Source organism: Urocampus carinirostris, chromosome 8, assembly GCF_059441175.1.
Source record: "Urocampus carinirostris isolate Australia breed hairy pipefish chromosome 8, RoL_Ucar_1.0, whole genome shotgun sequence".
Taxonomy (NCBI): Eukaryota; Metazoa; Chordata; class Actinopteri; order Syngnathiformes; family Syngnathidae; genus Urocampus; species Urocampus carinirostris.
In genome coordinates this window covers 32394342-32410240 of record NC_142356.1, presented here as the reverse complement: position 1 = coordinate 32410240, position 15899 = coordinate 32394342, and the positions used below count along the sequence as shown (strand labels likewise).

At 37.8% G+C, this 15899-nt stretch overlaps 1 protein-coding gene across 1 annotated transcript; it reads left to right on the top strand.

Moving 5' to 3' along the window:
• The first annotated feature begins 4296 nt into the window (after window positions 1-4296).
• inab (internexin neuronal intermediate filament protein, alpha b) lies at window positions 4297-8760 on the top strand. Its single transcript, XM_088342407.1, has 3 exons — window positions 4297-5381; window positions 5701-5825; window positions 5922-8760. The coding sequence occupies exons 1-3, from the start codon at window positions 4335-4337 to the stop codon at window positions 6187-6189; spliced, it is 1440 nt and encodes a 479-aa protein (XP_088198533.1). The 5' UTR covers window positions 4297-4334; the 3' UTR covers window positions 6190-8760.
• Window positions 8761-15899: the final 7139 nt, after the last annotated feature.

The window sequence follows — 15899 nt, the reverse complement described above, 5'->3', positions numbered from 1 at the left end:
GTGCTTTTATGCCCACAGCCTTATCGAGCTGAAGGTTTGGATGCTGCAGCACCAGCGCCGTAAGATGCTTTAAATTCAGTATTGATAAACAATAGGTACAAGTAAGGAAGTAAAGCAGTGCAGTAGTGATCCATGAATATAGAATAGGTATGGTGTAATAATAGTCTGTAATAGTCTGTGGTCTGTGCAGCCCGTTGTGATTAAGGGCCATACAAATAAAGTGACTTGACTTGACGAGCAGTGGACAGAGTCGACTTAAACCTCCTGCCAATGATTAACCTGGTAATAACATAGTGACGACATAGTAATAACATGGTAAGTTAATGATAAGATAAGAAATCTATATCAAACTGAGGGCCCTTTGCACTAATTAGTAACAAAAAGTAGCTCTCGGCTTGAAAAAGGCCCCGGCTGTTGTGTATATTGACCAATCATGGCATTTTATTTAACTCTCCTCTTATGTTAGGGTCGGCACTGTCCCGATTGGGATTTCAGATGCATGAACAAAAAAACATGAATTTCTTTAATGCATTGAGGTTTCTTGACTTTGTTAGGCATTTATATTTCAATATAATAAAGTCCCCTAAAAATCACTACATTATATCACTGAAACTGTAACGTTTGTATTTTAGGAGTTCAGTTACGTCCAGGCTATAAAAACAAGATAATAAAACATTCATATAACATTGGGTACTTTACTTTAGTTCTTTAGTAATTTGTCATAGTAACTCACTACTTCCAAAAAGTAACTGAGTAGTAACAGAATTTCTCTATGGTAATAGTAACTATTTAACAGGGAAAATAACTATTTCCGTTACTTTAAAAAGAAGTTGTATGTCAAGGAATTTGACATTTTCTGAGCAAATACAGAACACCGCAGTGATGTCTTTTTCCGGAGTTTACCTAAAGAGATGGGAGTTCCGACTATTCGTAGAGAACCATTTTTTTCAACTCAGCTCATTAAAAATAACTGGCTCTTCGGGTCCAAAACATCTCTTCAGGTTTTTGTTGCTTTAACCCATACATTACCAAAAAAACCTTAAATTTATGCATGGAATGCCTTAAGAAGAGGGGGGTAAATAAAGACACAAAGAAAAAAATGAAAAAAGAAACAGAGGATAAATACAAAAGTTTTGCAAAATAGAAATGAAAGAAAATCCAAACAATACATTTGTATATAAACACATTAACACAGGAAATTTAAATAAAATAATTATAAAGATGCAAAAAACAACAATAACAACAATGTCCACCTTTTGTTTTCCCAACAAATTCAAAGTCCACAACACAAATTCCCCAAAAGTGCATATCAAGAAATCATAAGAGAAAAAAGGTGTCTGGCAGGGATTGGTTGGGAGCCGCTCCCTTTGCTCACTTCCAAGAGTCGGTTCATAGTGAGGTTTCGTTCCTGAAAGACATGAGTCAAGGATTTGTCAAATATAGTGCTGACATATTTCACCAATCAGCCCTCATTTGCCTCTTCTTTCAGTGCATTCGTAAATACTATATTCGTAATCGCTATCTAACTATAAGGTAGTCGCTATTTTGAATAGTGACATGATCCAAGACGTGATGCAAACTACTCGGAGGAGTGCGGAAAACCGCTCTGCTGAAAACAGCGTCAGGTTTGCAGAGGTACGCCAACTTTGGCATTCTGCAGCCAAAGTAATGCACTGTCTTTGACTGTCAGTAAGGGTAACGGAGTTGTAACAGTGGACAAAATAATTGGTTAGATTACCCCTTAACTTATAACATAACGCCATTACGTAACACTGTAAAAAAAATAACTACCATACCACCAAAATTAAAATTATAAGTGGACTGTCAGGAGACACAGTGACAGCCAACACCTAACCCACTGATGTGAGCTTTAGGGGATTCTCATTTTGCCATTTTTCCTCTATATCTGCACAAAATCGTTGAACTTTTGGCCTAGCGTGTGACGTCCTCCACTCCACTGTTGCTAATCTACAACACAGCACCCCGAGGCCATCCTGTTAATCTGTTAATAATCAAAACAAGGATACTGCTGGAAGTGTGAATTTCCCTACGGCTATGATTAAGTATGTATCTATCTATCTATCTATCTATCTATCTATCTATCTATCTATCTATCTATCTATCTATCTATCTATCTATCTATCTATCTATCTATCTATCTATCTATCTATCTATCTATCTATCTATCTATCTATCTATCTATCTATCTATCTATCTATCTATCTATCTATCTATCTATCTATCTATCTATCTATCTATCTATCTATCTATCTATCTATCTATCTATCTATCTATCTATCTATCTATCTATCTATCTATCTATCTATCTAGCTACCTATCTAGCTATCTATCAAAAAATAAAACAGACTTGTTGAAACAGGGAAGTTGCTTTCAGTATAGAGCTAGTATTTTCCAGGCAAAAATATCACTTCAGACCTTTCAGATGTAAGTAAGCCAGGGGAGTATGTCATCAAAATCTGGGCAGTTTGTGATGCCAAACCCTACTATATCTGGAATTTACACATCCACACGGGTAAAGGTGCAAGTGGCATCCCTGAGAAAAAAAAACTGGAAAACGTGTGATCCTTGCTATAACTACTAGACTGCAGGGCCTTGGACAAGAGACTTCAGGGGAAGAAATTTACCATTGTGGGATTAGTAAAAAAAAAACCAATGCAGAACTTCATTTAAACATTTTTAAATCGAAATTGAGCAATATACTGGCAAGAAAATGGGCCATGGACCCACACAAAAAATGAAAAGACAATAGTTTCATGGATGAGGAAGCCAAACAAGATAACAAAGAGATGAGGAAAAAATTGAATGAAGTATTGTTTTTACTAGATTTTATACCTGATTTCCTGCTACTTGTTAAAGAAGCAATAAGAGATGTTGAAGTTTGTTACTCTCTGCCGCCATCCCCTGGCTTAAAGTCACGATCGCAGCCTCAGTCAGCTCGCGCGAATAGAATGTGCATTTCTTAGATGCACTCCAAAAATCTCTTCTTCTTTCTTGTTTCCGGAGTTTGGGTTAGCATTTAGATTCTACTGGATGCAGGCCTCTTCTTACTTTCACCATTTCCATGCAACATTCCATTTTCTGCGCCGCTTATCCTCACAAGGGTCGCGGGTAGTGCTGGAGCCCATCCCAGTCATTTTCGGGCAGTGGCACCCTGAACTGGTTGCCAGCCAGTCGCAGGGCACACAGAGACAGACAACTCACTCACTCATTCACACCATTATATATATATATATATATATATATATATATATATATATATATATATATATATATATATATATATATATATATATATATATATATATATATATATATATATATATATATATATATATATATATATATATATATATATATATATATATATATATATATATATATATATTTATATATATATATATATATATAACTCACTCACTCATTCACACCATTATATATATATATATATATATATATATATATATATATATATATATATATATATATATATATATATATATATATATATATATATATATATATATATATATATATCCCTGCATGACACTTTTCAGTGCAACAACAAATAAACTACAAAAGACAAGAATAAAATATACATTTTAAAAAACGAGCAATGAGCAAAACAGGTCTTATTTCTTATCATGTTCCAGGACATATCAGAAAACAGATACAGGCCGTCTAAGAAACTAAAGCAAGCACATTTCGTTCTTTGTCACAGTTGCATGAGAACAATTAAATCGATACTTCTTCATTCCAACAGAGGGCAGCAACTTCCTATTTTTTGATGTCCAGGAGCATTAGGAACGTCAACACAGCTTTTCCTTGTAGTCCAAAAACATAAGTAAAAATCCTTTCAGAATTTAGAATGCATTATTAGCAACTAATATGAAGGCCAAAACGTAATGGAGGGGTAGGTTTTTGTTTTCATGGGACTCGAAGACAATATTTGCCACATCTTACGGAATAGGTTATCTTACTGTTAAACATGTTTTACGCCGCATTGTGTCGTATAACATGGTGTTATTTTTTTAACAGTTAACAGCAAATCATTATTCTTTTGCATAACCCGCAAAAAACATAATACACGTTTACGAGTGGTGTATTTCCACAATTTTGTCAAAAAGGCGTGACTTTAGGAACAAAATTGATGTGATATATAAATTGAAAGGAGTACGATTTGGGAGTGTGTGTTTATTTAATTTATTTTGCAAATGAATACGCGGTTGACAGTGCGTCTTCATTAACGATTGCACTGCCCCTCCTATATAAAGGGGGACGCGCCCACATTCGCTTGCGACTCCATTCAAGGCACGATGAGCTACGGATCTGAAGTCTACTCCGCATCCTCCTACCGAAGGATCTTCGGGGAATCTCCCCGCTATGCATCATCCCCATCTCGGACAGCCATGAGCGGGTCCTCGCGCACAGGATATCGAACGTCCTCCGCATCCCGGAGCGGGCTTCCATCATCGGGCGGGTACACCCGAAAATCTGCACGCTCCTATTCGTCCATGCCTCTGGAGACTTTCGACCTGGCTCAGAGCAGTGTCCTCAATAATGAGTTTAAAATTGTTCGCACAAATGAAAAAGAGCAAATGCAAGGTCTCAACGACCGCTTTGCCATGTTCATTGAGAAAGTGCGCAACTTGGAGCAGCATAACAAAGTGCTGGAGACGGAGCTCTTGGCTCTGCGTCAGAGACAGGCGGAACCATCTCGCCTGGCTGAGCTGTACCAGCAGGAGATCCGCGAGCTGCGATCCCAGCTGGATGAGCTCAACGGGGAAAAGTCTCAGCTTCTCATTGAACGTGACAGCCTTGATGACGACCTCCAGAAGCTCAGGGGTAAATATGAAGAAGAGTTCCGAGCCCGGGAGGAGGCAGAGGCCACTCTCAAGGCATTCAAGAAAGATGTGGAGGACGCCACCATGGTGCGCCTTGACCTAGAGAAGAAGGTGGAGTCCCTCCTTGATGAAATCAACTTCCTGCGGAAGGTGCACGACGAGGAGGTGGCTGAGCTCACAGAAATGATTCAGGCTGCCCAAGTGTCGGTGGAGATGGAGGTGGCCAAGCCAGACCTCACCTCTGCCCTCAAGGAGATCAGGAGTCAGTATGAGAACATGTCCACCAAGAACCTCCAGTCAGCCGAGGAGTGGTACAAGACCAAGTTTGCCGACCTCTCCGAGCAGGCCACCCGCAGCAACGACGCCATTCGCGCCAGCCGGGAGGAGATGAGCGAGTTCAGGAGGCAGGTGCAGTCCAAGAGCATCGAGATTGAGAGCCTGAGAGGAGCTAACGAGTCCCTGGAAAAGCAGCTCAGGGAAATGGAGGACAGGCATGGTGTGGAGATTGGAAACTACCAGGTAAAAACATGTTTATGATATATTCTCATTTAATGTAAATTTATTTTCATTCACCAGTACAAAAAAAGGAAACAAAGGGGCTGTAGGATATGAGCTCTGTCCGTGGTTCTGAATTTCTTCTAGGACGCCTCAGCTCAGAGACAACGCCCACATCTTTAAGCTCTCTGTCATTAGCTTGCATAACATGCACATCTAATAGATGTTTTTTTTTCTATAACGCTGTCACAGTAAATCAATACTGAGGTCCAAGCAATAAAACAACAAGTGATTTTATAGTATTGGAATATGGAGCAGGCAGTTAATTTATCTTTTTTCACAGGATGGCATTTCTGAGTTGGAGAATGAGCTGAGGAACACAAAAAGTGAGATGGCTCGTCACTTGAGGGAGTACCAAGATCTGCTGAATGTCAAGATGGCTCTTGACATTGAGATAGCAGCTTATAGGTACAACAGTTAATATACACTTAACTTATAAATTAATATATATTACCAAAATGCCACATCATGGCCAATTTCGCTGCCCTCTTTTTTGCTTCTCAGGAAACTCCTGGAAGGTGAGGAGACCCGCATAGGGAGCGGGATTTCTTACTCCAGCCCGTCCATAACTTCTGGTGGTGGCGGAGGACAGAGCTACAACTACCAGTCCCGCTCCTACACCAGCTCCGGCAAGGGTTCCAAGGGCAAGGATGAGAGCCAACCGCCTAGCAAAGGCGGGAGCAAGACCACACATGAGGTTTATGAGGAGACGGTGGTCACCACCAAAAAAGTAGAGAAGCAGCAAGATCCAGGCGAACCCCAGAAAAATTAAAATGTAGAGCAAGAAATCTTAATGTCTTGCACCTCATTTTTTCTCATTTCCATTCTAAAACTAACCCAGATTCTAACCACTTACAACACCCCAGGGACCTAATATGCTAGTCTTGATTTGCTGCTAGTACCTTCAGAAATTGAGAGGCTTATTTATTTTTCTTCTTTAAAAGGTAAGTCAACCCCAAAACAAAAAATGTGTTGTATGTGCCCCCACTTATTTAAAAATTACAGTTACCGGTAGATTCATTACGCATTTTTTATGTTTCCTTAAGAATATTTGAAAACTGTACTCGCTGAAGGACAGTTTGGTTTAAAGAGGGGGGGGGGGGTGTTGGGGCGTGGTCTAATTGGGATTGCAGTAACACTGCAGTGACAATGTTCGGAAAATGTAAGTACTGACTGCGGTTAGAGGACTTCTTTACACCTCCTTCAACGTAAGATAATGAGGAAGATGAACAAGTAAGACAACTGAGGGAAAGGAATTATATGTGATGTATTTATACGATTAGCAAACTAGTTGCTGATCTGATGCCGGATTAGAGGACAAACAGACAAATTGTCTTAATCAAAAACAGTTTTTTTTGCTTTGATTTTAAACCAAAAATTCAAATTTCAACAAAAAAGACAGAAAATTTTGTGATAATAAAAATGGCTTTGAGACAGAATTGGGAGACACTGTTTTATACAGTTTTTCATAGTTGATAATCCATTTGTATTATCCATTTCAGGCGGAAGCCATTTTGTCACTTGTTGTCCAGTGCTGATGACATCATAGTCACTCAGGGCTCAGGTAACACCCACTCACAGCTCACCCGTTTTCTGAAGCAGAATCACAAGGGTTGTGCTCTGAGATGGGTTAAAATAGGTAGATTTATTTCTTAAAATGTATACTACCAATATAATACTGATCAAAATGGCATGTAAACTAGAGTGGGAACATGCAGCATATTTTTTGTATAGAAAATGTTTGGGTTGACATTTTTTTTGTAAACGAAATATCACTATTTCTTCTGTTAACTCATCTTCTACTCTTTTTGTGTTTTGTCATTCACTCACCAAGAAAAGCAAGCACATGTTAAACTGTAGTCATTTTTAGTGCAGCACTCGGCAGATTGTTCACTCATATATGTACAAAGTACCACATTTACAAGAAACAAATATGTGCAACAACTGTCCATACTAAAAGAACAACTTCTTAAAACACATCACTTACATTCCCAATTCAACTTATGTTGGCCATAGTTTAAGCCAAGCCGTTAGCAATGTACCTTTGGCACAAAAGATTTGTTTGTGATGTTGCTTAGTTTTCTGAAAAACAACAAACCAATCACTTAGCACAACTCTCCAAAACAAAAATTGTGCATGCATGAGAGCAGCACAAATGAGGGTGAACCTCCTCAAACACTGCCCTTTCTTACTCCTTGAATAATATTTTCAAAAAAGGTTTAACATTTCACTAGTAAAATACAACCATGTGGAAAGCGAGCTTAACTTGCATGGCACTTGTGTGTATCATGCTCCGCCTTCATTGCTCATTCAGCACAACGACGGGGTTGGCCCGAGCCTCCCCAGATCATGATTGTTAGCTTTGTAGGATAAGAACTTCAAGAGAAAAACCAAGAAGCAAACGCAAAATGCAAATGTAATTGTGGTGTTTAAGCACGAAATATATAAGCTTGTGTAGCTCCATATCTTACACTTTCTCTCATTTTGAGCCTCAATCTAAGTCACTCAACATGAAAACCAAAACTACTAATACCGAAAAAGCACCAGATTGTCTCAAACTTAACTCCTCTTTTCCCGCACTGTTGGCCATGACTGAATAAAATGTCTGTTGTAGTTTGAGCGTACCGATAAAAACCTGTAGCTCAAACTGGTATTTTTGCTTGCTTACAGCCAGTTCTTAACATGGCAATATTATTCAATTGAGCTAGTCGCAATGGCAGGCCCCACCCTGACAAGCTGCACTCACACATCAGGAAAAATACAGAAGAGAAAAATAACGCTATTGTACGAATGTTATGGATCGGCTTGAATTATTTGTGGCTTGGGAACGAGCAATGTGTTATAGTACTGTGTGTATTCGTATCGCTATGCAGTGGCCTATTCATGAAGGACTTAGTAAGAAAAAAACATCACTAGCACAAGTAAATGTATGTACGCTGCATTCCAGATCAACAAAAGCTTTCAAAACCACATTGCTAACCAAATTAAATGTCAATGTAACACTGCCAGAAATAATAAAAACACAGCAGTAGGTCATAGTATGACATTACAAACCGTGAATCAAAATGTCCAACACAAGGATTATAATATTACCATACAATATGTAATGTAGGATATTAGAATGCCTTAAAACACCAGCAGCTTAGCATCAGGCCACGCACAAGGTGCAGATTATTCTGTCTAGAGGGATGCTTGATCACTATTTGCATTTATCGAGAGTTACCATTACAATTTAAAGTTAAGAGATGAAATGTTGTCGATATGTTATTCTGGTTAGCATTTTAGCTTGCTATGTATTGCTGTGATAAACTATCTCAATAAAAATCTGACATTACCAAGGCTACACAGGATTTGGTTATTCATGTTTTTTGTGGATTAGTGAGTTGATATTTAGGGGGCTCAAACATTGGAGGATTATGTTTTAGCATGCCGTTTCATGTCATGGTGTTCACTAGCATCGCGAGGGGTGCTGGAGATCATCCCAGCTGACTTTGGGCAGTGGGTAGGGGGACACCTTGGACTGGTTGCCAGCCAAATGAAGGGCACACAGAGACGAACAACATTCACTCCTTCCTGTGTTTAGAACGTGGGAGGAAACCTGACGGCCCGAAGACAACCCACTCATAGGGAGAAGTTACAAACTCAACATAGGTAGCTGAAATTGAACCCAGGACATACAAACTGTGAGGCAGAAATGCAGTCATCCGCCATGCCACTTGTATTTATTTGATTTTAATTTTTTATACTTTCTACGCTTTACTTTAGATGTTCATGATCCACTAATCCAGTATTGCCCTTTCATATATGGTAACGGTGGTTATTTAATTTTATGTTGAGTATATATTTATTCATCAGGAAATGGACAGGTGCAAACTTTGCCATGACCCAAACTCAGGCCAGGAACCATTATAAGTAGAGAGAACTGCCCAGAGTCGTATTGCCAGCGGTGCCCCGACGACCCAGGTTGTTATCCTTGAACTGTAATATATTTAAACATAAATTTTTTGATTTATTACTTGAAGTAGGGAAACAAAAGTCAAGAAAGAAAGATGTAGTCAGATAATTTTTAAAAAAAAAGCAACGTTTTAAGTTTACTGTTCACTGATACTTTTAACATTTTTAAATAAAGTATGTTATTGATTTTCGTCTTAAAAGGTAATATTATTTAGTTTTTTTGTAAAATAAGGAATAAAATACATAAAATGAGTCACACAATCTCCCATATCAAATCATTTGATTATTTTGGTAATTATTTTTACAACTAAATTAGAAATATCGGTTAAAACAAAAAAATAATAAAAAGAGAAGTCGCAAATACTGCAACTCAGCATTTTTTATACGAGAAACTAAAAATAAAGTATAATACAAATTTTAAAAACTGTTCTTAAAAAAAGGAAAAAAATATTTGCCAATAAAGCAAGATTCATTAATCTTTGCTGTGTACACTGCAAAAAAAATTATTAATCTCCCACTGGCAGTTTATTTCGCTCATTTCAAGATTACCGGTATTTTATGATCATTTACCGGTACATACTGTATAAGTTTTGTTCAACTAGCAGAAAAAAATCTCCAGGTGAAATATTAGTTCACTTTCATTTTTTAACAATATAGTTTTATTTGCCTTTTCCAAAAGATAAACAACTCAAAAATAATTAATAAATTGCTCTATTGATTTCAAGATTGCAGATAATTTGTCTGACTGTAGTGTAACACATTTAATGTTGGTCAGAATTTCGTTTTGCAATGTGAAATAAAATTATGAAATAATGTCAGAACATGTGAACTGAATACTACGCTTTAATTCAACTTTCCCCGTGACTGAGTTGTCTGGTAACACCTAGGTGTGAGATTTGTTATCTTGCATGTGGGAAACAAAGGAATAGGCCGAGGGGTGGGAGGCCCCCTAGGACATCGGTGACTGACACCTCACAAATTCAGTTTTTTTTTTAGCCAGTCAAGGGGTCCGCCTTACAAGGGGCATAAAGGGTTCTCTGAAGCCAGGGAGCCAGGTTTCAGCCAAACTAGCAGCACAGGACAAAATCCTGGCCCGTATCCAACCAGCAATGTTCTGACCAAGTCCCAGCTTAAGAGTCAACCAGAGAACCTTGCTTAGCCAGCGCCCAAGCCTGATCGGGCCAGCGGCCAAACCAGTGGGACCCAGGGGGCGACCTCAAAGAAGCTTCCAGTCACCAGCAGCCAACCACAGTTTTAACGCACTGCATCCCGTGGTCCTCTTTGCTACCCGGTCTACAGCTTTCAGGATTCCTCATCATTCTAGCAATGAGGACATCAAGACTGGGTGGTCACCTTCATCAAATACAGATCAAACTCCATCTCATGGTGTTGGATCCTGAATCGTGTGACTTAAAGGGGGAATTCTGTCAAATTACAATAACGTAATAACCCAATGTTGTTTTTCTATCTAAATGGTGCCAGTTAAAATCTCAACTTCTATATTTGTTTGTTTCATTTCCTCATTCTTGTTTTGTGTTTTTTTTCTGTAGAAAAGAAGACTCCATAAATCTGAGAGTGAGTGTGTCTTGATTAAAGTATATTGAATTATAAAAAACAGTAAAAAGAATTAACTTAAAGGAGAATAACTGAAACGTTTTTTTATACGTTTTCCTGATACGATGGTCTGAAAATGTATGTGGTGCTCCAAAAAGGCTAGACGAGTTTAGAAAAAGGATAAACTTGCCTCTTCAATGTAATTGGTCAGTTGATAATTTGTTAAAATAATTTATTGACCGCCCAAATTTTGCCACATTAGGAATATTTTTTTAATGTTTTTTTTTTTACCATAAATATTTCCTAAATGAAACGTTAAAATACAACAAATAATGCGTAAAATAATTAACATTTTTCAGGGTTTTTTAGTAATGGTACTTGTCCTTTATATAACCTGCTCCAAGGAACACTGTTCCCGAATACCTTATTTTCCTGACGTCGGGCAAAGTGCAACATGCATATATGGAGATGATAGATTACATACAATCTGTACTAAATGACAGAAGTCCCTCTGTCGCTGCCCTACAACCAAATGCCCTAACCTTGTGCATCACATGCCCGTTTGTGATGAGTCCCTCCGTTTTTGTTGCCCATCGATTGGGTGGATCAGCCTTGAAACTGCTGGTGCATGTGTGATGCAGGGTGCAGCTCTTCAAAGATTTATACCTCTGCAATGCTCCCAGCAGACGGTGTGGTAACGCGGTCTGAAATGCCACAATAAAACCTATGCTGTGAAACAGGTCTTTGACTTACTTTCCAGTGCAAAGTACGCAGACTTGCTAAACCTCAGCCGCACAAGCTCTTTCTCATAACAGCAGCAAACACAGGAGAGTCTTAAAACGCAGGAATAATTGCGGCTACCACCTCATATAAAATAAGATCTCATATAGGGTCGTCAAACTGAGATTTAGTTGCAATTGCTGATGGAAGGCTTTGGCGGTCTATAGTCCCTCTGCAATTAGTGAACCTTGGTTCTGTTAAACCAATACTCCAAAGTGTTCTTATATTCTTATGACAGTGAACACAAAGTCTCTGTATTCATAGACAGTACAATACAGCTACACTTGAGAGTAAAAAAGGGCGCACCTTTATTTTCATGCAGGCTCAATCCTCAATGCTATTGATTTGGGGATTTTTTTGACCTATAACTCTTTGTGCACAAGTGGTGCTTACCTGAATTTGTTGGCTGAAAATATACTTAATTACGTCCATTGGAACCATGTTTAAATATTGGCGTAAAAGTTGCATTTTTTTTTAGCGCATCCGAGAAACTGTGAGCTTTGCAAATAAACATAGTATATGACAATGCATGCTAAGTGGGTTTGGTCCAATGTAATACAGTGGATCATTATCAAGTTTGATAAAGGCAAAAATGAGAAAACTATTGCAAATTTTAATCAACAATATATTCTAAAGTTCATGTACACTCTTATTCATATATAATTGCTAACATGTTGCAAATTTATGTTTGATTGAACTTGAAATTTCCTCTTTGGTTTCTAAACCCCCTTGTCTCCACCAACGGTCTCTCTAATTATCCATATGAGTATTCACACTAAAGGATGGGCAATATGGTGTATCTTGGTATTTATCCAATACCAAGTAGACACGGGTTAGTAACAGCCGATAGTGAATAACAACTGATTAAGAACAAAAAGTCAAGAAAGTCAACGCAAAGAAGCAGGAATGTAATGAAATTACAAATACTGTACAACAACATTAGAAAAAAAAAAGTTATAATGTATGTTTAATCTTACAACCCACTAACAACATTATTATAGTGCTAGTTAAAGTGGGAAGACGGTATCGATCCGAGGACAATAGTATCAATCATATCCAAGTACTTGCTTAGTATCGATAATATTGATATTTGAATAGGCCACCCTTAATTTACACAAAGCCACAACTTTGATATGATATTTCTATGTTAAGGAGAGTCTTTTGTTACATTAATCACATTTTTGGGATTTATTTAGTAGATCGCATAGCACACTTATTCGTTGCATTTTTGTAAAAGCTCAGCATGGCTATATAGTACAATGTCCTTTGATAAGAGCATTGACTTAGAATATGTTTGCAAATTCTTTTATTGTAACATTATATTTCTATGCAACCTACGAACTAAGAAAAATTGAATCTCTTTTATATGAAGTAACTAATATAAAATGCCATCTTAAAGTGGTTGAAAGCAGCAATAGCCAACTGGTCAAATTCTTGTGACTTTAGACAATGCTACATAAGCAATGAATGTCAAAGTGTTTCTTAAACAAAGTCACGCAGAAAGAAACATATTTAAGATCAAAAGACAAGTTAAACATGTTGCCAGTGCTCACTTATCAGTTTTTGGACCATTTGAAGGAACCTGTTCATCAAAACATACCAGGAGATGAAACCAAAGCAATATGCTTGGATTACAAAAAAAGGCTTGAACCTTTAAAGGCCATTATTAATAATTGCATATATGTCAATGGGGCGTTACAATTTAAAGTGTGCAAATATGACAGCACAGTGGCCGACTGCATTTGAGGTACTATTGCAGCAAACCTCATTGAAAATGAATGACTCAGCGAATAATTGATTAATTCTATAAATACACTGCAGGTACCAGTGACCTTTTGGCCTTGAAATACGGTGAGCTTTGTTGTTTACGATCATAGTAACAGGATTTTTATCCATTTTAAATGTTGTCCATTTACAATGCTCAAACAAACAACACAATAGACTTGGTGAAAGGATAAGAGAATGGCAATGCAATTACGTCATTTATGAGCGATTGATTTTCAGTCAATTGCAGTCATTGACTAGTTAAAACCAAAACTGTTTGGCCCCATGCGAGTAATTAAAGCCCAACCATCCGGAACAAAATTGACTGTTAGTTTCAAATGGTTGAGCGACAACTGATCACAGGCTGACAATGGAAAACAGCAAATCTCATTGAGAGTTATCACTTATATTGAGAAACGTTTGGTTTGTGAAATTGAGTCACAGACTCACTTCATGTGCGTGTATCCGTGCTTTTCAGTATAAATCCTCATAGAGCTTTGGCAATTCCGGCCATATCCCAATTTTTGACTGCAGCTGACACAAGCAGTAAGTAAACAAGCAGAGGTGAAAAACAGATGTATCAATGTGATGCTTCCAGTCTCCATCCTCATCATCTCAAGATTAAAAAAAGGCACAAAATAATTGGGGGGTAGTCACATGCCCTCAAAAGTGTACTATCAGTGTCATGTAAATGACACCATCAGATTAATCAATAACATAGTTTTCGGGTTTATTAAGGTCTTGGATTTTATTGGCTAGATTGTGAAAATACTTAATTCAACGGTCATTTAGTACAACTATAACATCTAACGCTTTTTTTAAATTAAGAGGCAGATTATTTTAATGTATTACTCATAAGCTGTGTTATTACACGGCTGGATGGCAGACCTTTATTTTAATTTCTGTCTTTGCACCAGTACGGAATGTGTTAATTTGCTGCGGTTGCCTTGGAGTCTGTTGCTAGCATCCCTCTGCTCTGGCAGCCTTGGGGAGTGCCGGGTTTAAGTGATGAAGAGGTCTGAAGACAAAAAAAGGGGAGTAAGAGTTTTGTACGCAAAATAAACATTTAGTCTTAACAGATAAACGCAACATAAATTATTTCATTTAAAAGAAAAAAGAATCACCTTCTCGAACACTTTTCTTGCCTAGTAGAAAGTGCTGCATCATATTGAGTGAGACAAGCAGCGTGATGCTCCTTGTTAACCAAGCCATTACAGTCAGTCCCCCCCACCTCCCTCCTTCAGGCTAATAATAGCAAAGCCAGCAGAGCTGTATAAACAGGCTGAATGCTGAAATATTATTTTGTGACTCGCACTATATCTAGAGTTTTTGATGGTTGAATGCATGAACGAAGATTCTCTGATGGAATCAAACTGGTACTCATTATGTTGCATTCAAGACTTCCATTGGTTAGTGGTCAGGAACCTTTTCTCTATCTTGGACTGGTTTAATGTCTGACTTTATTCTTGTGGCCCGGCCCAATAATAACGAGTACAATAATGAAAAGAAAAATAATTCCAAATGCACTGTGCAATAACTAGACCACTGCTGAAATAGATGACATAGGAAAATACATTAGAATGTATCTCATCATCACACTATTTTTTGGCTAAAGTCTTTCCCATAAAGCTCCATTTCAATGTTGTACAATGTGTGATGAATCATGTGATGATGATATAAGATGTAATGCATTATTTTGGTTGTCTACAATCCTATAAGCCAAGTGTGTAGGATCAGGGGCTATCACAATCGCGATCCGGGTTGGATTCTCGTTATATCCAAAGGTGAGCAAATCTAGGTCAATTGATCAATCATTGCTCAATTATGGTGATCTACTACTGTTAAACCTCAGTGTAACGCGCACCCATATTTTGAGGTTTTCTGGGGGTGAAAAAATGCATGTATAGCAAGTGAATAAGGTACAAGCAAAAATAAGGCAACTTTATTTCTTTCGGTACTGGTCCGCGGCCCGGTGGTTGCCGACCACTGCTGTAGAGTGTGGATGTTGTTTTTTAACAGTAATATGCTCTATGCAACTAAATTAATTGAAATAGAATAGAATAGAATAGAATATACCTTTATTGTCATTGTTACAAATGGGCTAACATATTGTGACAACGAAATTGGGCATGACACTCCAGTTTTACACATAGTGAGGGTATGAGCAAGAAGATAAAGGAACAGAGAAGATAATGTTATAAAACAAGAGGAATAAGGCTATAGTTATAATTTACATGGTATTTACGCAACAATGTCAGCATGTGGGATGTTACATACAGGGTTGTCGTGATAACGTTGTATCGTAACGGTTGTGCAATATTGCATTTGGTGCAAAGTCATCATGGTGCAAAAATAGTCCGCATATGCATTGGTGCAAGCATAGACATCATAGTGCAAAAAAAGGAAATGGTCAGACATTGTGCAATTTGA

What these genes read in the sequence shown, in the direction of transcription:
- inab (XM_088342407.1), top strand. Translation starts at nt 4,335, where the DNA reads ATGAGCTACGGATCTGAAGTCTACTCCGCATCCTCCTACCGAAGGATC. An exon ending in TGGAGATTGGAAACTACCAG is followed by an intron (nt 5,382 to 5,700) that starts GTAAAAACATGT and finishes CTTTTTTCACAG; the next exon opens with GATGGCATTTCTGAGTTGGA. An exon ending in ATTGAGATAGCAGCTTATAG is followed by an intron (nt 5,826 to 5,921) that starts GTACAACAGTTA and finishes TTTGCTTCTCAG; the next exon opens with GAAACTCCTGGAAGGTGAGG.